Source organism: Anopheles gambiae, chromosome 3 (assembly GCF_943734735.2).
Source record: "Anopheles gambiae chromosome 3, idAnoGambNW_F1_1, whole genome shotgun sequence".
In the NCBI taxonomy this organism is placed as follows: Eukaryota; Metazoa; Arthropoda; class Insecta; order Diptera; family Culicidae; genus Anopheles; species Anopheles gambiae.
The window spans coordinates 31092388-31113719 of NC_064602.1; the positions used below are offsets into that span (position 1 = coordinate 31092388).

Below are 21332 nucleotides of genomic sequence, written 5' to 3' on the forward strand. Positions count from 1 at the left end.
CGATTGAGGGAGCCCGATAATTTGCCCCCACGGTCCGGCGCGATCAATCGATAATGACTACAGCACCGCAACCATCACCGGGCAAGCAAATTGTTCTACCGCGCGACGACGATCTGCGGCGAGGGAGCGTGACCGAGGGTATGCTTATGCTGTCCTGGGCCGAACAAGTTTTATTCGTTTCTCTCCGTTAATAATTACACGTTTTTAATAATTGTGGCCCTGGACACTAGATTCTGGCGATAAATGGTCGCTGAATTTGGTTGGAAGGATGGAAGACCGTCGTTGGTATGTTGGACTTATCACACCTTTAGAAGCTGTCGTAGGCAACGAACTCACAGCACAGTGATACGTTTAATAGCTTAAAGCGAATGGTGACGGAGCGTTTAAAGGAAGAGTCGTTTTTTTGTGTTACTCCCTTGCCATTTTTGTGATCTGTTCATTCTTGCGAGTTGCCTATGTGCGTGCCTATCATCTCCTCTGCAAGAAGGTGTACAGTCTCCTCCTACTCTCAAGTTGTGTACATACGGTTGGGCCAGCAAAAAGTCGCATGAACATCTCGCACTGTTCTTTTTTTTGTTATTGCTCCATGTTGCAACATGCTCTCCCGCAAATGGAAGAACTGGAATGGCAGCAGTAAACAAAACAACAACAGCACCCCGATGGCGGCATTCAACGGCGCGAAGGGTTAAACGCCTCTTCCCGTCGCCGTCGTCGTCGTCGTCGGAGCTGTGTTGTGATGAGGTATCTCATCCGGGGGGACACGCCGCGGGGAGGAGGAGGTATTGGCGGGCAAGTCCGGCGGATGTGAGCACTCGCCGCGCGCACACGTAATAATCAACCCCGAGAGGCGCAACAAACCGCTCGCGCGAGTGCGTTCAGTTAGCGTTGACGCGTCGAGCCAGAACGTTGGCGTGCCAAGAACAACACAGGGGGGAGAGCAAGTACTCCAAGGTTCGTGCTCGGGAGACACTGCCGTAACATTGGTGTGGAGCGTTCGGGACTTCTGTCAGTGTGTTTGTGTGGGGAGTTCTTTGTTGCATTCCAGGGTGGTTCGCTTTGTTCCGATAGCGTATGCTTCGTCTCGCGTCGACATAGATCGTGACTTTATGCTGCTGGGAGAGCTTCCTGGGTGGCGGTGGTGGTGAGAAAGCAAAGAATCGGCGTGGCTTGCATCAGTCATCAACGGACGGTGCATCGGGTGAGACACATAAGCGCGAGATCGGAAAAGGACACGGGCTTTTCGAGGCACGATCGGATTACCCAGCAGCAATTCTTGCATATAAGGAGACGGACATTTGAGAGGTATGGTGATATTTACCCAAGAAGCCGTATCATGTTCCACTACCGCTTGTGAGCAAATGTCTATCGTAGGTCATTACGACGCAGGAACTAACTGTGGCAAAAAGTGTAGGCAAAAACATTACTGATAAGGATTATCACTAGAAGAGTGACCTCCAGTGTGCACGAGTGCTTTGAGCCTTGTACTGATTTCGAATGTGCGTCTTGTTGAACGGCCTCCCCCCTAGAGGGTGTCACCAGGTGGATTAGTTCTGTGCACAATCTATCAAGTGCCCCGAAGTTGTTTACTGCCTTCGCTAACCGCAACAATTATCGGTAGACAAATGGCCGATAATGGAACCCAAGTCAGCATGCGACAGTGATGTGGTTGTGGGATTGGAATTTGAAGTAATTGTTAAAAGGAGGAGAAACTTGGAAAACATTCCGATTTGTGGAGAGGATGTACTGTGTGTGTGTGTGTGTGTTTGTATGAGATAACATCAATTACGACACTTTTCTCGCAGCTTCCCTTGATGGGCTGCTGCCACTAATAGAGTTGCCTTTTGCGAACAGTTCGCCGTCTGGTGACGTCCGTGCAGTCCTTGAGATTGAATATTTATAGTTCCACATAGAATTGCTTGCAATGTTTTCCAGTTCCTTCCCACCCCCCTTCACCCAATACAGTACATCTGTACTGTTCGGTTGAACTTGGAACGTTGGGGCATGGTGGTAGCGCCGGCACCCGGAGCCTGGTGGGCTACCTTCAGGTGACATCGATCGTGAAAGTGAAGGTTCCAACCGGTGGCGGTTCCAATGTAACAGTTTTGTAAATGCGGAATTGTTCGAGAAGCAGTACGCATGTCGGAGTTCCTCGGAGGCTCGATAGTTGCTGCTCGATGCGCTGTGGAGGATGATCTTCCTTTTCCTCGATCGGTTGGTTCGTGTACGCGAGAAAAGGGCCTGCAATAAAATTATGTGTTAATTGGTAGCACTTTTTTATGGTGGAGTGAATGAACTTCTTTGCAATACACCGAGTTGGTTGACTGCTAGGTTTGTTGGCAAATATCCCATATCTGTGATCGTATAGCATGTCCCTCTTCAAAACAAGCTACTTCAAGCAACAATCTCACAGTGACGAGTATCATGCTTTTTCTTCAATTTAATATTCTCGATGCGTACGTTTCGGTGGACACATGTTTAGCGCATGCAAAGTTGTGCCATTTTTATCGTTGTGCTGTTTTGTTTTGTGCGTGGATTACTCTAAAGATTTGCGCAAAAAAAACAACATTTAGCTCAAGAGCAAATGAAGCAACAAAAACCAGCTTATAGCACTAGCCGTGAAAACCTGGATAACAACGACTTGGCGTATCACACACTATTTGCGCAAGTCACCACTCTTGATGAGGAGCGCGTCTGAGTGATCGACAGCGGAAAGGAGTCGAAAAAAGAGGGCAAACAAAATTCCTACAAATGATTGAAGCATCCTTCAAACTTCCTGGAATGACTTGTGGAGATTTTTGTTTTAATGATGCATAACAAGTACCACTATTCATATATCAATTTTACGATGTTTACTAATTTTACGGCGTACTTATACTGTGATTAGTTTTTGCTCTTCCCCTTGTCGCAAGGTTCTCCACTTAGTGTGGTGGAGTACGTCCATTTAAATCTCGTCACTGTGTGAACTAAAGCGCCGTTAGTGGTTAAACAAACGTGCCAAACGTGCGACCACTTCAGAGGCTTCGCAGTCGGCCGGCTGCAAGTTTGATGAGGAAGGTGACCCAATTTAGTGGAGCTTCGTCGTGCTCTGCAGCGTGGCACACTCAAAATGTCAATAACTAACAGCTGCTTTACCGTTGGAGGTTCAAAAACATTGTCCTATGCCGCACCTTTCAATCAAAAGCATGGTTTATTGGCACGTTTATCGACAGCCCCGAGGGGTGAAGATTGCAAGCCTGGATAAGGGCGGCAGGCCGCCCGTTAGGAGCATTTAAGCAATCGATTCTCAGTGTAGAAGGTAAGGCACGCGTCTCACGTCGTTTGAAAAAATGAGCTCGAGTTAATGGGCGGTTAGTCGGATATTAAAGAACAGCACAGCTCGTTACATTCTATATCCCTACTAATGGATGTATTCAACACAGAAAAACTGCTGCTAGGGTTCTTAGGGCGGAGTGAGGTCTCTGGTGTACGGTGGAGATCACCAAACCGATCAGTTTCTCACCCGAACCGTACTTCAGCCGGGCCGAATGGGCCAAAGCTATTAACCTCTGCATAAAACAGGGGGTTGGGTTCTATTTTCCTCCTCCTTGTCTGAGAAATAGAAGCAATTGTTGATGTACACGGTGGGTCATTTGGTGCTCGAATACAAAACAATCTAGCACTTCTCTCGCCCGTTCAAGATTGACAACTTTAAAGCATCGCTTGGTTTCGAGACAACTTCGCAAGCTGAAATTGGCGACGCAACGTGATCGTAGCGTTAAGTGTGACCCACGATGGGAACGAATGGGGATGACTGTTCGCTACTCCCACGCGAGTAACTCCATTAGCCGTTGTTCTACAGGCACGCACAAGGGAGCAATTGTGACACTGGTTCCGGGGGAGTAAAGTTCAACCAGTTCAGCTCAAGGTTCTTTTTGAGTGTTTATTTTGTGTGAGCGATCGCGTGCTCAATATTCTGTCATCTGGCGGACAGAACAGTTCATTTCGCTTGTCGTTTGTACCACCTGTACCACCGTAGGTTATCTTATCCACTGCTTGCAACAAAAAAGGGAAGTAATTGTAGTTGGTGCGGTGAATGGTATCTGTCCCATTGTTTGACGGGACCGGACCCCATTCCCCGATTCGGTGGGAACGGAGACCTCACAGTCGTCGAAGTTTAAGGTCAGTGGTAACGCTCGTCCCCAACTCGTGCTGTTTCCTTTGTTGAAGTACCTCTTCAAGATGACTCACATACATTGGCGTGTGTTCAGCATGCAGTTCAACGTTCTGTGTGTTTAGCTGGTCGTTTTGCTCCATTTCAATCTGTTTTGTAAATGATCCAGAATATACTACAGCGACGATCGACGATCGTACGTGCCTGTTGTTTGGTGTACGTTACAGAGTCATTCCTGATCAAACGCTCTACTTCCTTTCTTTGTTTTGACTCTCTGAGTGGGGGGGTTTGTAGCTCACATTGGACCAGAAAAAAAACAGGAAACTGTAAGTGATCCTCTGAAGGACTTGCTGGAGGACTGCTGCGGTGGCGTTCCATTCTCCCATTTTATTTTGCATTCTTTCCCTTCAAGCAAAAGCTACCGAGAGAGTCAGTCAATGACTCAGCCCTAGGAGGTCGGTGGAGAATCCGTTGTAAAGCGCGCACATTGCCATACCTTTCATACACCAAAGCGACCTTGGAATTGAAGCCCGCACGCCGCCGTACACTGGCCGGGATGGGTTTGTAAAGGTGAACGCCTCCAACACTGCTGCTGCGCGCCGATACATGACACCTGGATCACGAGCAAAAAGGGCCACCTTTTTGGCCGGTAAGCTCTCGTGCAAAACCCGTTTTGAAAGCGAGCGGTGCTACGAAGTTTCGTTATCGCTCTTGAGAAGAGAGCGAGTGTGTGTGTGTGGGAATGTAGGAAATTGGCTGAATCGAGTCCAGGTGTGCAGGGAGAATTGGTTCATCTGGTGTAAGCCAGTTCAGGATTGGATATTCGCCTTCGTACACACGCTTGACTTCGCCGAGAGTTCGCAGTGGACACACGGAGCTAGAGTCATCTAGAAGTTTTGTGAACGCGTGCTATATTGTTGGTGGATTTTGTGTGGAAAAGTGTAAAAAAAGGAAGCATGAATGTCGCTACCCTAAAGCCAGCTCCAATTGGGAGTTGGAAGGCAAGCTCCTGTGCGAAGAATTCCGATGTCGTAAGGTTCCACGTGTTACATATTATGCGCAAACAACAATTACAGCTAGAATATCTCGTGCCCTTACTTACATCTCTTCCAGTTAGATAATATGGAATGGGAAAGCGGGAAACGGGGGACAAGGTCTATCAACAATCTCCTCCCCAACAGCGTGTAATGGTTGATCGAATTATCGATAGTGGTGCGTGCCTGGTTAGCAGCATGTAATGAACCCCCGCCGGCTCCTTTTGAGCGTGAGGGAAGCTAATTTCCTCCGACCCTGTTTAACCCGGCCAGGACAAGTTACACGGACACGCGACCATCGCGCTGCGATAATCAAGTTCGTGGTGATGGTGGTCGCATGATCTGTTCGATCTACGAAATTGACCCTTTCCGGAATGATTGGGTATGATGATGCATCGCCCAAATGCCCAAAGGGTTGTTGCTGTGTTGCATTTTAGTGAATTCCACGTCCCTCTTACGCAGCGTCACGCGAAACTGCAGGCAACAAATTCACTTCAAATCGTGCGTCATTTTGCGCTTATTAGCTGTTATCTTGTAGAAGAACACTTCACAGAGATCTCTTTCTGGGCGGGAATTAGAAAGATTATAAGCTTCTGTTCTAACCTTGAACAAGCAGGGTAGTAGTTTGTTATTCGTTATCAGCTGTGTGAGCCCTTTCCGTTACGCATCATGCATCGCCTGCATCTGCCGTTATTTAATGCAGGCACACACTCACACAGTTGCAGTTTTACCGTTTGCATCTCACTGCATTGCAAGTTGGCCCAGATTGGGAGCAGGTTTTCGTAGTTGTTGTTGTTGTTGCTGTTGTAGGTGCCACACGAACGAGTGCGCACAACGGAGAAAGATCGTGTGTCTTTAGGGGTGATAATTGCAGTTGTTGTTGTTGTTGGTGACTGATCGTATGGCTTGGCAATAATAATGGGCGAGAGACCCCTGTCTCGGCGAGTGGGTGGGTGACATCGATCGGCTGAGCCGAGGGTAATGAGATGCTCTGCATGCAAACGGCATACGGCACACACGTGAGGTGGACCAGGCCTGTAAGGTCAGTAGCCGACCATGTGGAGTTTGTTCGTTAAGTCATTTTCGTATTCTATTGGATTATCGAGCCTCCCAAAAATTAGGTCAAACTGGTGTCTCTGTAGGGGGGGAGGGACCTTATGAGCCATCCAACCCGTGCTGAGTTACTGCAGTTCAACATCCTTAGCGCCATGGGGGAGAAGCTGCTTGAAGCTAAAAATACTCCACTGATTGATAGAATGTCGCCAAACAGGACCTTGTAAACCTTGATGGAACTGATGGTTGTGCCGTACACTGCTGTACAAGTTCAAGCACCATGCCATGTTTTTTTAGGTGGTGTTTGTGGGGAGTTGCATCCACTTCGGAACGCATCTATCAGTAGAAATCCAAGCGAGATGCATTGAGACGCCCTGTAAACCAGTTTCATGATCGAGAGCACGCTCTAACACGCTCTGGTCAGAGGTGGATCGAGGAGGGCGGGAGGGGATTAGTCACAAATCATAGCCTCATAAGGGTAGTCATTAGGAGGAGGAAGGGAATGGTGGTTGGGATGCCGGCTGACCGGATCGGGTGGAAGAAATTTACGGTTTTATTGCGCGATAAATACTGTGATATGCGGGTCATCGACGGGTGTCATCTTCGTACGCAGAGGTCATCATCATCGAACGACTCCTCTAAGTGGGTGTGGAAATTTTTGGTCGATAAGAGTGGTTGCGTTTTGTTTCGATTCACATCGTTTTCATTTCAGCTGTTTAGACATAACATCGAATTTAATGCATTAACGTTTGATAACGTTTGACGCTTGGACGTTCTTAAGCAAGCCTTGGCAACTGTGATCGTACCATTGGCATTGAGCATAGCACGTAGTTGGCCGAAACGTGGTCGAAAATCACGTACAGCTGCACGTAAACAATTGCAAGCACTTTTGCGTGAGCTGAATACTCAGTTTGTCTGTCAATTGGTAGGTAAATTGTGTGTATTTTATAAGCTAAATGTAACGTACAACTAAAGTCAAAAAGTTACAAGGTGTTTCACAAACATTTAAGTGTATAAAACTTCCCTAGAACACTGTTATTCTTCAATTTTGGATTGGAGTGCAAGGATCTAGGAATCAAACGAGCTGAACTATTAAACATTTGAATCATTTGTCTTAAAATGATGTTAAATCCAATAGAACAAGCACTCTCCTCCACAAAGCCAGCCAAGCACAGGTAGCTTTATGTGTTTAAACAACTGAAGATATTGTGTGCCTCAACTCCTTCCCAACAACTCCATCGGCGTCCAAGTATGGCATCCACCCCGACACTGAACATCATCGGTTCCGCCATTGGAACAGGTCATTGGATGAGTGTGTTGCTGGTGATGATTTGCATGAACAAAACACGCACCGCAGAATATTGTTGTTGACAACAAAACTAGGCAGTAGTACCCTATCATAATACCAACGTCATTTCTGTCCACTTCCCCTCTTCAATTTGTTTGTTATTGAACCGTGTAATCTGAAGCCACGGTGTGCGTAGTAGCGTACAGTAGACGGCGAACGTCGCTTCTGACCCATCGCATCATCGATGCTGCGTAAATTCTAGCCCCCAAAAACAACAACAAAAATCCCCCCCCCCTCCCCCCCAAAACACAGGCTTCGGAAAGTTTTGAATGGAAATATTTCGAGATTTGATTGATAACTTCGCGCGCCTAACGTGCCCTTGCAATCGCAGCGGTGTAACTTCACAGTGCTGCATACGGTCGCCCTCGCGGACGCGGTGTAACTTCCAGTCGACCATAACCGGAAAGTCACCGTACCCGGGGGTACACCTTTTCCGGCGACACTGCCGATTATTATATTTGTAGATGTCCGCAGACCTTCGCAGAGTGCCCAAGAGACTACCTCAATGCGTGAGGTGAGCTTCTCCATAGAGCATGTCGAGCCCTTAGAGCGGGAGGGGGAAGGTTCATTGATATGCGATCGGTTCAGTGAACGGACCGTGGGTGCGCTACCGGTTGCAACCGCTGGGTGGGTTCTTGATGGAAAAAGCCCTCCCAACGTGCATAGACGACGTCAGGCGTGCATGCGTGTGTGTGTATGCGTGTGACCAATTTGTCATTGACCGCGAAAGCCGAATGGTCAACGTGTTGTTGCTGGCAAACGCCATCGGGCAAACGGGTAATATACGGGTGAGGGAAAGAAAATGGATGCGATCGATCTGGTGTTGTTCGGAAGTCGGATGGGGCCGAACACCCTCGGATCAGTCGCTTGCCGTCGGACGGTGTGAACGCAACGTGGTGCATTTCTTGGACACTTCGAGCGCAGCAACATAGGCACACGGGAGACAGCATAAACTGCAGCAACATGGTAGTGGCAAACGTTATTCAAATTACTTGGTGCTTGGGATCGGTTAAAGTGTAGATAGATTGCAGAAAAAATAATCTTGTCTGTAGTGCACGAAGCTAGAAATATGATGAAGGTTAACCGCGTCGGAGAAATCAAGCGCGAATTAATATTGGTTTTAATGCCTATTAATTAGTGTGCCTGCAATGGCTCTCCGTGGTGTGTCGTTTCGGTTCGGAGGACATTTAAACGACTTTATTGTGAAAAAACCTACTCTTGATAATTGTAAAATCGATACTAAAATGTGTTACTTTTTGTGTGTGTTTAATTGTAGGTGAAAAAGCAAATCCTAATACCGCCCCGAAAGTACAGAGCGTGTCGTTTGTGGCAGGGTCCCCAGATCGTGCGCAGAATGCCGGAACCGGAGGGAGTGATCCATCAGCTGTACATGGAGCGGCAGCTCCCACCCAAGGTGGCCGAGGTCGCTCGTACGCAGGGCGAAGATCCGGACCGAACGAGCCTAATGATCGAGGAGCTGCGTGATATGATTTATGGTAAGAGTGTGAGGGAAAAGTACCGGCTCAGCTCGTGCCAGTGACACTGACGATTGTTTTTTCAATTACCATTGTAGAAAAGGGCGAATGCATTCCGCACCGCATCGACGACGATTATCTGGTAAAGTTTCTGCGCGCTCGGTTCTGGAATGTTCACCATGCGTACAACCTGATGGTGCGCTACTACGCGTTCCGGGAAAGCAATCCCGAGTTCTACGAGAACGTCAATCCGATGGCGCTGCGTTCGTTGGGTGATGACGACATTATCTCGATCTCGCCCTACCGCGATCAGGAGGGCCGGCGGGTGATTTGCTTCAAGTTTGGCAAGTGGCGCCCGTCCAAGATACCGATCGTGGATCTGTTCCGGGCGACGATGCTGCTGCTGGAGGTCGGTTCGCTCGAACCACAGTCGCAGGTGCTGGGCGGAATTGGGATTATGGATCTGGAGGGACTTACGCTGAACCACGCGTGGAATCTGACGCCCGCCGTTGCCCAGAAGATGCTGGCCCTGCTGGCCACCAGTATGCCGCTGCGAACGAGCCAGATACACATCGTCAACCAGGGCTGGGTGTTTGATACGGCGTTTCAAATCTTTAAACCCCTGCTGACGGACAAGATGCGGCAGCGGCTGTTCTTCCACGGTACGGATCGGGCCTCGCTGCACAAGTACATTGATCCGGAGGCGCTGCCCGAGCGGTACGGTGGAACGAAGCCGGAGTATCCGTACACGTACTGGCTGGAGCATTTGAGCCGGGACGAAAAGGTGGTGGATGAGCTGCAGCAGCTCGGGTACGTGTCGGAACCACTGCTGGAGGATTGAAGGAAGTGTGTGTGTGTGTGTGTGTGTGTGTGTGTGTGGGCACATTTGAAGGAGACTGTTTGGGAGGGTTTTTGTGTAGCGATGAAAAGCGCCAACCGTACAGGGTCTTAGATTTATAAGCTGAGTATAGCCGTTGCATGAAAAAGTGCGGGAAGTAGATAGTGTGATACATATATTTTCAAAAAGAAAACAAAAAAATGAATTAGTTCAATTTTCGCCATACCTTTTAGAAGTAGGATACATACATGACATTTAATCAATAAATAAAAAATGAAGAAGTTAGTTTTTTAGTTTCCAAAATTATACCCGAATATTATGTTCAACCGTTATTTACCACCCAAATGCAACTAAAAAATCAAATTGAAACATTTCAAACAGATTTGAAACGTTTCATGATATTCGATGAAACATTTCATGCGGTGTTCATGGAAACATTTCACAGCTTGAAACATTTTACAGTGCGGCACATAAATGTAGGGACGTTTCATCGAACGTTTTCGGACAAAATGTTTTGAATGCATAATTAAGTTGCAATAAATAGTACTCGAAATAATTTCACAATAAAATATCACACTTCAAATGTATTTGACTCTTTTTCCTTCACTTTCTTACGATTTGCAAAACACTTGCTTCTCCAACTCGCGAATTAATCTCAACCGTGCTCTTATTAAAATGTGCTGATTTGTTGAGTCACGAGCCACAGTCGAAACAAAAGCCACACAGCCACTGTCCCCCTGCTGTCTGCCAATGTTCATTGAACTCATCAACGGTAGAAATTGAAGCTAAAAAGTGCCATCTCGGTCAGAAAACAGAACCAATTCAGTGACCGAAAAACACAACGTTCCCCTACATACACACACACACGCAATTCCCAGAATTTAGAAGCTTCAAATTGAGTAACAAAGTGCAACGAAAAGCACTTCCTTTCCAAGCGCCCTACACTTGCCGAAAACACCAAAATCGATCAACCCAAGAGAAGGAAAAAAAAAACAAAAACAGCACCCGATCACAAATGTGTGCTGCTGCTGGTGCAAGCGTCAGCAAGCGCTCGGGTTGCGAGCGGGTGAGCGCGCGCGCGCGCGTTCGCTTCCCGCGTTGTGGAATAAAACCTTCCGGACGCGTGGCGGCAGCTCACATTCGAAACGCGTCCGTCCACGAGTGCGGTATCAAGTGCCGACGGTATCAAAGTGTTGTTTTTTGTTCGGAGCGTGTGTGTGTGCCTGCAACAAAACTGTAAAGACCGGTAAGTGTGCGTGTGTGTTTGTGTATGTGTGTGCTTTGAGTTTAGGGTTGCATCGAATTCGATTTTCTCGAAAGGGTTCATCGCTATCGGTTGCATTGAAGTCTCTCGTCTCGCCTTTGCCCGCTGCAACGGTGGCTTATCGGATTCGAATACTGTTTTGTGTGTGTTTGTGTGTGTTGGCCTTGGAAATATTCAGTGGTTTCAGTGTTTACTGTTTACAGGCGGGTCGGACTGGAAAGTCGACGGATGTGTGTCAATCGAAAGTTGCAAAACTTCCAGCAAAAGCAACAAACAAACAAAATCCACCGTAAAAGGGATATCCCGTAAAAAGTGATCCTGTGTGCTGCTGGTTGCAGTGCATATTTGGTGCCGGTTTCAAACACAAAAGTGCCATTGCTGTTTTTGGGAGGAGTTTTGGTGGTAATCCATTGTAAAGGGAGTCCCAAGTGAAGCGGTCGGGCACATCCGTTAATGAGTAGAAAATTATGCAACGAGGATAGACTTTTACGATGGCGTTTAGGTCACGACTGTGCTGGAGTGTGCACGGTTATGTAGCGTTGGGGTAAAGCGAGTGTTTGTGTTAATGTATGCTGTAAACCTTGTGACCTTTATTCGCTAATGAATAGTTCCGTATTTCAAAGCAGTGGTGAAGGCCTAAAGACTTGCGTTTGTGTATGTATGTATGTATATATGTTTCACAAGAAGATGATTTGCAAAACCGGGCTCAAATAACAACCGATCATGTCTGGTGGATTAAAGATCGTGTTTCATTTGTAGAGGTGTATGAGAACGCTGAAACATGTCGCTTGAAACTGTGTCGTACGTGAAGGTTGAAACCCCTCAGAAGCATAGATTGACCCGAGTGTAACACAAACGCATTCCTTCATTTTGCCCAATTAAATTACCCTTCAAATGGTGTCTTCTTTTTATGATCCCTTTTTTCTCAACCATCACAAACTCCCTCCCAACTAGCAGCTCTATATGCTTAGTAAGAAAGCCACGAATTAATGCTTTCCAAGCAGGTCGTGGACGTAGTGGCTCACTACTCACCATTCGACCACAGTCGTCGACAATTTCATGTGCAAAGTGCCTAGAGATTGTAAATCAAATTATGTGCGCCAAGTGCCGGGCGAACCCATTCCCAACCCGCTTGTGCCTGCTGACCTTGCAGTAAGCCCGCTCCATTGCTATGCAGTGCTAGTACAACTTTCGCTGTCGTTTCAATTTTCAATCCATTTGGGAGATTTGCACATTGGGCGAGTGGAGCGCCCCACTACACCAAGGGGGTGGAGCGGGAATAAATATTACAAATTCACGAAAGCTCTCCCAAAAGCTTGCTCTCCGTGTGACGCTTTGTTGGTAGGGCAAGGTTGTACCAGACAGCTCGTACGTAAAGCATACCAAAAATCAGATTGTATTGTGCCGGGGCAAATGTCGTTTGTCTACGCGATATATGAACAAAAAATTAGAAGACTGGCACACCATAAATGCAGCTTTGTCGCAACGTACTATTAAGTGGCTTTTAGACTATTTTATTACACCGTTGGTTCGATTCGTGTAGAAAAGGTGCAGCAGCACAAGATGCCAATGAAAGAAGAGAACTTAGTGTTGTTCCCCCCACCCGGTGAGGGTGTAAATTGAATGTTTTGCAATTCGTTTTCAAAACAGCGCGGCAGCACATTGAACTTTACAGCACCGTTCAACTGTTGTACCGAACAGAACAGAATGACAACAGGCGTTTATTTAATGACACTTTCGGGGTGTGATGTTTTATTAGCACTGCAACGTGAAAAGTATAACCCCTTTATAAATCGTGTTACAATGTGTACGATTATATGGTCTGCTTGATTGTGCATGCCGACATGTAAATGGAAGTGAGAGATGTTGTAAAGAACAAAACTTATGGGAGAGACATTGGTAAATGGTTGTATTGATAGAAGCGCATCCTAATAGCAAGACAAATGTGTTAAGTGCATAGTATAATTAGTTGCAATACAAGGGGTTTTCATAGATTCTCTTAGTTGTGGGAGACTTTCTTGACTCTTTCTTGTCCGAAAATGAATTGTGATGCAATGCGAATTGGATTCTACAGCACCCTTTTTGGACAAATCTAATCAGAATTACCAATCAGGTACAGTCTTTCCCCGAGTTACGCGACACTCGAGTTACGCGAATTCGAGTTACGCGAATTTTTATTTTTGACAGTTCAGACGTCAAATCAGTACAATTTTCTCCATCAATTGTCAAATGAAAAATAATTACCGATAAATAACCAAATTTTCTACACCAATTGCATCAAATAAGTATTAAATTACATAAATGAACTAAATTCAATCAAAAATTATGATAAATAAAGTATATTTTTGCTGTAACATGTGATATTCGACTTACGCGAAAATCCGAGTTACGCGAATGTCTCCGGAACGCATTATTCGCGTAACTCGGGGAAAGACTGTAGTCCAACAAGAGTGCCATGGATTTAAATCTCATAGAATATAGTCAACTTTACAGGGTTTCCCACGATTTATTGGTTGGTTCCCATCAATTTTTGGTGGGTTCCCATATTTTTTTGGTGCGTTCCCACGATTTTTTGGTCGTTTCCCAGCATTTTTTGGTCCAATTGTATTGATATCCAATCTGAAAATACCAATAAATTATGGGAACGAACCAACAATCTTTGGGATACGACCAAAAACTCGTGGGAAAGCACCAAAAAATCATGGGAATTGACCAATAAAACGTGGAAAACCCTGTAAGAGTCAAGAGTCAAGGAAGTGTCCCATTGAGAACCTCTGTAAACCCATATAAAAAGACGCACTAGATTCGTTGGTCATTCTGTGGGTTCGTCGCTTAGTTAAATTTTTAGAACGAATTTAAACGGTTGCCTATAAAAGAACTCACTTTTACAATAATACCATTGATTCTTCCTACAATAATGTACCACAATATACCACTTGAATGACCTCAATATGAGCTTTTTTTTCATTCTTAAAGCTATGCTTGAACACAGAAAGCGAAAGGAGGTTGTCGGCCTTTGCTTTCCTGTTGTATAATACCACGCCAGTCTTCTTAGCATTTCAATTTTAACATTGATCTAATTTCAACCGTTCCACTGAACTAAAGCTCCCTTTCCCCTCCAAAAAAACCTCATCAATCTCCGGCAGCATGGTTACTAAAAAAAAAGCGAACAACAACCTTCTTCCCATTGTCGAGAGCGGGGTTTCTTTCGGGTTTTTTTTTATGTCAATTCGTCGCAGCATCGATCACCCAGCACACCAACCAGTACGGGCCAGCCAGAACAACAAACAAACCTGCTACGCACCTTGTTAACGGCGCACCACGCTTCCGTTCCGGGCGCTCCAAACGCTTGTTTTTGTAATTAACCTTCACATCAACCGGCTTATCACCTTCGGCTAGTTATATATTAATGTGCTACCAGTTCAATCGCCGTCCCAAGAATTATCGTTTTGTTGTCCATTCTGGCACGCAAGCGCCACGTGTGTTGAATTTTGTAAGATTAGCGCAACCCCCGTACCAGGACGCTATCAATATCGAAAACATCGTAATGCGATCGTGTTTGGAATGTTGAATCATTACAACAACAACAACAACAATAACCCTCCTACTTCCGCTTCGATTTGTTTACAGACCTCACCAGTGTGCTCACCGTCATGCCGGAAATAAAGGCGGTAGCGAAAAAAGCGCCAAACGCACGCAAGGACCAGACGGAAGATGTCACCAGGGCCGGTGACGCCCCAGTGACCCTTTTCGCCGATCAGCCCGAACGCGTGAGGAAGATCAACGAACTGCGCAAGCTGATACAAAGTAAGTGGTCGCTTGTGGTAGGTAGGTGATGGTGGTGGGCGCACGAAATCGACCTCTTAGGCTGGTGCGGTGACATTGAAGGTTGAGGCGATCGTGCGTATGTGTGTGCGTGTGTTAGAAAAGAAGGGCAAGACACGAAAAAGCTCTTTTGAGGAGTGTTGAGGGATAGACCGTTCGGCCGTTCGATGCGTGCGTGGTTTTATTCATTAGTGTCCAGCAAGATCGCGATCAAGCACTTCTGCAGATGGGCGACCCATCAAGGGGTCGAAGCGCGCAGAGAGTGGAATCAGACACTGAAACCGCCATCCATCTACAAACACACACACACACACACAGACTAACGCATCAGCATATTTATCAACGCCGCTGCATATTTAATGTCGATCACAAATGGAGCTGCCAGCTGAAAGGCGGAACGATCGCGGCATGAGAAACTTCGGGCCGAGGGCAAGCGGAGATTGATCATTGGACTGGTCGATTGAAAATTTTCCATTCTTTTACACTCTTTGAGTGACTTTTAAGTAGGTTTGCGTAAGTTTCAGAGTAATCTTAAGAAGCATTTGTTTGTAAAAAGATACAGAGTTTCCAAGGATTTTGGAGTGTTTTGCAAACATAGTTGAATTTGTCACAAGATTTGTTGACAATTTTTAAAATTCTTTTGAATGTCACAATCAGTTTTTGAAAAAAAAAACTATAGGGTAAATGTACCTATAGTGGTGGTAGTACCAATAGTGGTGGTATTGCACTAAAAAGCGGTTCATACGGCAAATTACAAGTAATTACGTTATTTACGTTAGTGTGAAATATTCTTTAGCCTTTTACAAAGGGTTTAAAAGTTAAATGGGGCCATTCCGTTACTTAGCGACCGAAAAATCCATTATTTTGTGAAATGTGTCAACATTTTTCCAAAATCCTTAGGATTTCATAACGAAACTCATATTTCTGTTAACGTTCTAAATGACCATATAACCACGCAATTACTAGTTTTTCAACATAACTGTTATGAAATGTTATTGTTCTACTAAAATTATTTGCCTTTTGACCATATTTATGCATTTTTAAGTGTTTTTCATCATAGTGCCATTATAGGTACACAAAACAGGCATGTTCCTATAGTGGTTATAGTTATAAAATCAATAAAAACAGGTCGTTTTCTGTTTATTCGAGGATATTTTCGACATGTCGTACTGTTCTCACTAAAATAAGCAACAGAAATGAGTTTTATGAAGGAAATTTACCAAAAACAGGCCAAAATTCGCTTATATGGCTGAATGAAAAATTGACTTCAAATCAAGCACACTCTTCCGGGTGTAGGTTGATGACAGGTGTGATGCAGTACTTTAGTCAATAGTTTCATCGATCAAATTTATACATTTTTTTACGATCAAATTACGGAAGAAACCAATATTATGGCAGTAATCTTTGCTATTCATACGAAAACAGCTTTTAAACTAAGTTTCATTGATATTATACACCGTTTTTGATGCATCTTTGTTTACCACCACTATAGGAACACAATAAGACGACTATAGGAACCATACCACCATTATAGGTACAACGAAGCAGTCACAAAAATTTGTATTTTTTTGAAAATTTGATGTATTTCATGGTAAAAATGGTTGTGATTGCGAAGATAAAACATATTACAATTGCTATGTGTTAAAATATTCAGAAAATGTCCTTTCTGACACTTTAAATCCATTAAAACACATCGGTACCACTACAAATTGCACCACTATTGGTACATTTACCCTAAATACAATTTTGACTAATGCAATAAATTGTTAAAAGGATACAAATATTTTTATTCAATTGTATTTTTATCATGTAAAAAAAGATAAAAAAAAGTAAAAAACACAATTAAATCAATTGATAAACAGCTATAAAACAATGGCAACCCCTGTAAATGGTGTTGCAAGCAGCATCGCAGCAAAGATCATCAAACAATACAATTGCACGGAAGTACACGGACACGCTCGTCACAATTATGCTGCACTGAATGCACTTTTGATTGCACCGGCAATAGAGAAAAAGCTTGCAGCGACTACCCTTTTGTTTCGCCGGTTGGCAAGACACGAAAGCGAAAGTGCACGCTGCAATTAAGCTGCATCGAATGCATTTCTCTGCCAGTGAAAGCTGTATGTACCTTTTTCAAATTTCATTTTTTGTGTGTGGCTGTGTGTCTAAGATTGTTTGGAGCCAGACATTGTCAACGGACCAAACAGCTAATGATGTAAGATCGCTAATAATGAATGGGCTCGAATGTGAGGAAGTTAATTCACACACCAATCTTTTTTTTTATCGCAATAAACAACAGGCTTTCGTAAACGAGCTGCTTATTATCAGCGTTCCATTAAATGATGGCCACCGGACGCCATTCAATCAGCCCAGTTAGCACCAACGTGATCATCTGCCAATCGGTTGCAAACTATTAGTTAATAAGTCAATCGTAAGCACGAGCACGGCATGTGAGGCCGCGTCTCTCAATAAGGCCTCATGTGCCGTTCCGTCCCGTTTTGGCTGCAATACCGATTAAACTGCAGACGAAGAAAAGCAAGCAAAAAAACCCCACCTCCAACTGCGACCTTCTTGCATGCCATGGAAGCATGGCAGGTATGCTTCGTTCGCTGTCGCTCGTTCGCTCACCCGCGGTCACTGTCATGGACGCACTCAGTGGATCGTTCACGAGTGGTGGTTTATTTATGTGCGCGGGAGAGCGTCGTTCACAAGTGGATCTACAAATGTGGGGGTACGAGGGCCCACTTGACATCAACGAGGAACTAGTAGCTTTGACGATTAGTCAGATAGGGTGTAAACGACGATACGTATACGGATTCGTATTTGCTTTTGAGCGAGAATGCATCCGAGCACACACACACACTTAGTTTCAGCTAATGATTTTGCTATCGTGAATTTGTAATGCGATGGCATTGAAAAACTTGTTTGGTTGGTTGCTTTTACTTTCCACCGGTTTAAGCGCTAGATAGAACTTATTTCCATAAATTCCTTCCATGCTGTTCTATGCTTTGTGTTTTGCTGCTTTTTAACAGCGTTTCATTTTCTCTTTTTAAAAGGTGTTTCTCTAGAACTTCATACTTACATTACAAATTCTATAATGTTATTACATTTAAATATAACAGTAAAAAAACATTATAATAAACATAATAATCCATATGAAATGGATAAAAAACGTGCACAATGTTTTCAGTTTCATAATCTTCGAAACAAAATACTCTAAAAAGTAATGAATTACTTTTGCTAGGTAAAATAATACTTTATAATTTACTTAAAAGAGTATAAATAACAACAGTGATAAACGCTTTTCTATCTTGCCCTAAAAAAGAAAGTAAATTAAGAATAATCAAGCAAGGGCTGTTGGACTATTATAATTTTATTTTATTGTTTTTATTATTATTATTATTATTATTATTATTATTATTATTATTATTATTATTATTATTATTATTATTATTTATTATTTTATTTAAGAATATTACGATAGCATAAAGCTCACAACCGAGAAAATATTAAGTTTTCTTTATCAATACCTTTGAGTTTTTCATTTAGTTTAACGAATAATTTGAACAAGAAAATAAAAGCCTCCTTCGATTACACTATTACAAACCGTCAAAAGGTGTTCAAATGAAAGAGAAACTCTCGATACAAATGGCTTCAAATATCTCTCGTGTACGGTGCGCTTAAGCTGCTCCATCGATCACCACACGCTGTTCATCGAACCGCACGTACAACAGAAAACGAACGCACCACAAAACACGCAACTAATCTTCTTTATCCAACCGGTTTTATCTGCTCTAAAACCGCTCTTATAACCGCTGCTAATCAGATTCGTTTTAACGTGTTTTCTTTTGCTCTCTTTCGTTCGATTCTTTCCTTCCTAGACTACGATGACTGCGAGCGTAGAAGCGACGAACTGTTTCTGTGCCGATTTCTGTACTGCTGCGACTGGGACGTACAGGAAGCGTTTGGGCGCATCGTGAAACTGATCAAGCTGAAGGTGAGTTACAGCTACAGTTGCTCGGATGTGCCTTATGACTCACTAACGCCCCCTGCTTCTATTTAAAAAAAAACCAGGAAGCGAATCCGGAATGGTTCTTCCACAAACCGATCGCCACCTACAGCGAGCTGCTGAATCGAAATGTAAAGTTCGCGCTGGACCGGCGCGACCGGCGAGGCCGGCGCGTCTTTATCACCCGCCTCGGGGCGATCGACTTCTCCAGCATGGCCGTGACCGATCTGGCCAATCTGGACGATATCTGGTTCGAGCTGATGCTGAACGAGCTCGAGACGCTCGAGAGTGGCGTCACGTGCCTGATCGATATGAGCGGCTACTCGCTTAAAAGCTTTCGGTTTCTAACGCCACAAAACATACGCATCGGTTCGGCCAAGACGGATCTGTTACCGCTCAAGAACATCGAATTTCACGTGGTCAACTCTTCGGTGTTTATGAATGCAGCGATCGCCATCCTGTACCCCATGCTGAGCAAGAAAATTAAGGACCAGGTACGCTTCCACTACTCCAACTGGGCGTCGCTGCACGAGTACATTCCGGCGGACATACTGCCGGCAGAGTACGGTGGCACCGCGGGGAAAACGTTCGACTTTCAAACCATCCACGGCCAGGTGCTGGATCGTGCGAACGATTTCGATCGATTACTGACGTACGGTGTGCGGGATGGGTCCGCTCCTGGCGCGACTGCTGCTACGGCACCGATTGTCCCCAAGGGCAAGGGAGGTAAAGCGAAGGGAAAGCACAGAGAGACGGAAAAGAAAAAGTCACTGGCGGGGTGCACTGTCGAGGAGTAAAATCTAAGTGATATACCGTAGCAATTAGTGATAAGGTTGTTAGATGTAGAGCCTTTTTTCTTTTACAAAAAAAAAACAAACAGATAGCAAATAAAGTGCCCATGGGAAAATTGGAAGTGATTTTAATGGAAGTCATGTTGGCGCTTATCAAAACACACGCTCCGGTAATGAGTGTGCGGATGAGAAATTCCCCTTCACGCAGGCTGTTTTGCACGGTCAAGATAGCGAGCTGATAAAAAAGACTTCGTCATATCGAACAAAGATACCATACCTTGACCACAACTTCTCAAGTAGTGCGATGACATGTTGAAGTGGTGTTTTAAAGTAAATAAAGCTTATTATAAAAGCGAAATGGCTTGCACACTTGGTAGGTTTTTGCGTACATCCAAACGATGAAACTGCTTCTGATAGGAGTGCTAGCGGTTTGCCTTGGGCAGGTAAGTCCCAGCGAACTACGAATATCAAGATTTGTATCTACATAGAAGTACCTTCCCATCCCATCTCTTAAGCTCCAAGCTGGCCCGGTAGCAGTGCCAGCGAAAAAAGTCCCTTCCGCGGACACACGAGCCCTATTCTTTGCCGAGTTCACCCATCTGCTCGACGGCATTGCAAAGGAGGCACTCGCAAGTCTTTCCTCGCTGGAGCAGAACGCCGGCAAACAGATCGCTTCGGTCGAAGACGCCATCCAGGATCTGGAGCAGCTGTACAACGAGAAGGTGCTGAAGGAAATCGAACGTTACGATGGTGCACTGAACGAGCTTAGCTCCAGCGTGTCGCCGTGCTTCGAGTCGGTCCCGCAGAACATTAGGGACATTGTGCAAGGTGCCCGCGGTAAGGCGGGACAGTGTGGCAAGCAAACGTTGGACCGTGTGCGTAAGATACAGGAAAACATTGAGCAGCACATTCAAGATGGTGCGGAAAAGGTGAAGCAAATTGTGGCGATTGGGCAGAAGTGTCTGCAGGACAACTCCTGGATCGGGGATCAGATTAACTGTGCGCTGCAGAATGTGAGTATTTTTGAGTGTGGGATGAGTTTTTGGAGAAGAGATTCTAACAGATCTTCTCCATCACCAATAGGCCCCCGTCGCGGTTAGCATTGTGGAGGACATCGTGAAGGATGCGGCCGGACTCATCGGCCACACGTCCCGCGAAGTGTCCGCGCTGGCGAAAGACACCGAGCAGTGTCTGGCGGTGGCGGTACAGGGTGCGGTGGGCGAGTTTAACGACATGTTGGCCCAGGTCGTCGGCTGCTTGGATGCGAGTCAGAGCGGCAACTGAGGCCTTGCAGCACGTTGCAGCAGTACCGTATAAGCGTTCCTTCTCTAAGTACGATTAAGCCCGAGCCAAAGTTGATCAGTGAAACATTTGTCGTAGTGTGCCATGCAATACATACATATACAGTACGATTTACAAGAGTACAAAGGTAGAAGAAGACATATGTCAAGGGCGCCTATTACTCTCTCGTATTGGTGACAGCTGCTGCTGCGGCAACAATCGGGAACCGGGATTTTGGGGTGAGGGATGGGGAAAACATCTGTT

The 21332-nt window shown here is 45.1% G+C and overlaps 3 protein-coding genes across 7 annotated transcripts; all 3 read left to right on the plus strand.

The window, feature by feature from the left end:
* The first annotated feature begins 811 nt into the window (after nt 1-811).
* On the plus strand, nt 812-10212 carry LOC3291950 (alpha-tocopherol transfer protein-like). Of its 4 annotated transcripts, none has more exons than XM_061661613.1 (3): nt 812-951; nt 8862-9081; nt 9159-10212. In XM_061661613.1, exons 2-3 carry the CDS (start codon nt 8940-8942, stop codon nt 9899-9901), a joined length of 885 nt encoding a protein of 294 aa, XP_061517597.1. In that variant the 5' UTR covers nt 812-951; nt 8862-8939; the 3' UTR covers nt 9902-10212. The 4 variants fall into 4 exon arrangements, with proteins under 4 accessions (XP_061517597.1, XP_061517598.1, XP_061517595.1 ...); XM_061661614.1 differs by having other exon boundaries at nt 863-1198; XM_061661611.1 differs by lacking the exon at nt 812-951 and adding an exon at nt 4930-5181.
* An 811-nt stretch (nt 10213-11023) lies between these two features.
* On the plus strand, nt 11024-19919 carry LOC1271257 (alpha-tocopherol transfer protein-like). 2 transcript variants are annotated; one of them, XM_309981.4, is made up of 4 exons: nt 11024-11564; nt 14793-14969; nt 18869-18984; nt 19062-19919. In XM_309981.4, the coding sequence occupies exons 2-4, from the start codon at nt 14816-14818 to the stop codon at nt 19791-19793; spliced, it is 1002 nt and encodes a 333-aa protein (XP_309981.4). In that variant the 5' UTR covers nt 11024-11564; nt 14793-14815; the 3' UTR covers nt 19794-19919. The 2 variants fall into 2 exon arrangements, with proteins under 2 accessions (XP_309981.4, XP_061517253.1); XM_061661269.1 differs by lacking the exon at nt 11024-11564 and adding an exon at nt 11794-11816.
* A 143-nt stretch (nt 19920-20062) lies between these two features.
* LOC1271230 (uncharacterized) lies at nt 20063-21225 on the plus strand. Its single transcript, XM_309982.4, has 3 exons — nt 20063-20230; nt 20303-20800; nt 20871-21225. The coding sequence occupies exons 1-3, from the start codon at nt 20186-20188 to the stop codon at nt 21069-21071; spliced, it is 744 nt and encodes a 247-aa protein (XP_309982.3). The 5' UTR covers nt 20063-20185; the 3' UTR covers nt 21072-21225.
* Nucleotides 21226-21332: the final 107 nt, after the last annotated feature.

Coding starts and splice junctions, on each gene's coding strand:
- LOC3291950 (XM_061661611.1), top strand. CDS start 5,107: ATGAATGTCGCTACCCTAAAGCCAGCTCCAATTGGGAGTTGGAAGGCA. Junction 5,182..8,861: donor GTGCGAAGAATTCCGATGTC/GTAAGGTTCCAC, acceptor GTTTAATTGTAG/GTGAAAAAGCAAATCCTAAT. Junction 9,082..9,158: donor GCTGCGTGATATGATTTATG/GTAAGAGTGTGA, acceptor TTACCATTGTAG/AAAAGGGCGAATGCATTCCG.
- LOC1271257 (XM_309981.4), top strand. CDS start 14,816: ATGCCGGAAATAAAGGCGGTAGCGAAAAAAGCGCCAAACGCACGCAAG. Junction 14,970..18,868: donor ACTGCGCAAGCTGATACAAA/GTAAGTGGTCGC, acceptor TTTCCTTCCTAG/ACTACGATGACTGCGAGCGT. Junction 18,985..19,061: donor TGAAACTGATCAAGCTGAAG/GTGAGTTACAGC, acceptor AAAAAAAACCAG/GAAGCGAATCCGGAATGGTT.
- LOC1271230 (XM_309982.4), top strand. CDS start 20,186: ATGAAACTGCTTCTGATAGGAGTGCTAGCGGTTTGCCTTGGGCAG. Junction 20,231..20,302: donor TAGCGGTTTGCCTTGGGCAG/GTAAGTCCCAGC, acceptor CCATCTCTTAAG/CTCCAAGCTGGCCCGGTAGC. Junction 20,801..20,870: donor TTAACTGTGCGCTGCAGAAT/GTGAGTATTTTT, acceptor CATCACCAATAG/GCCCCCGTCGCGGTTAGCAT.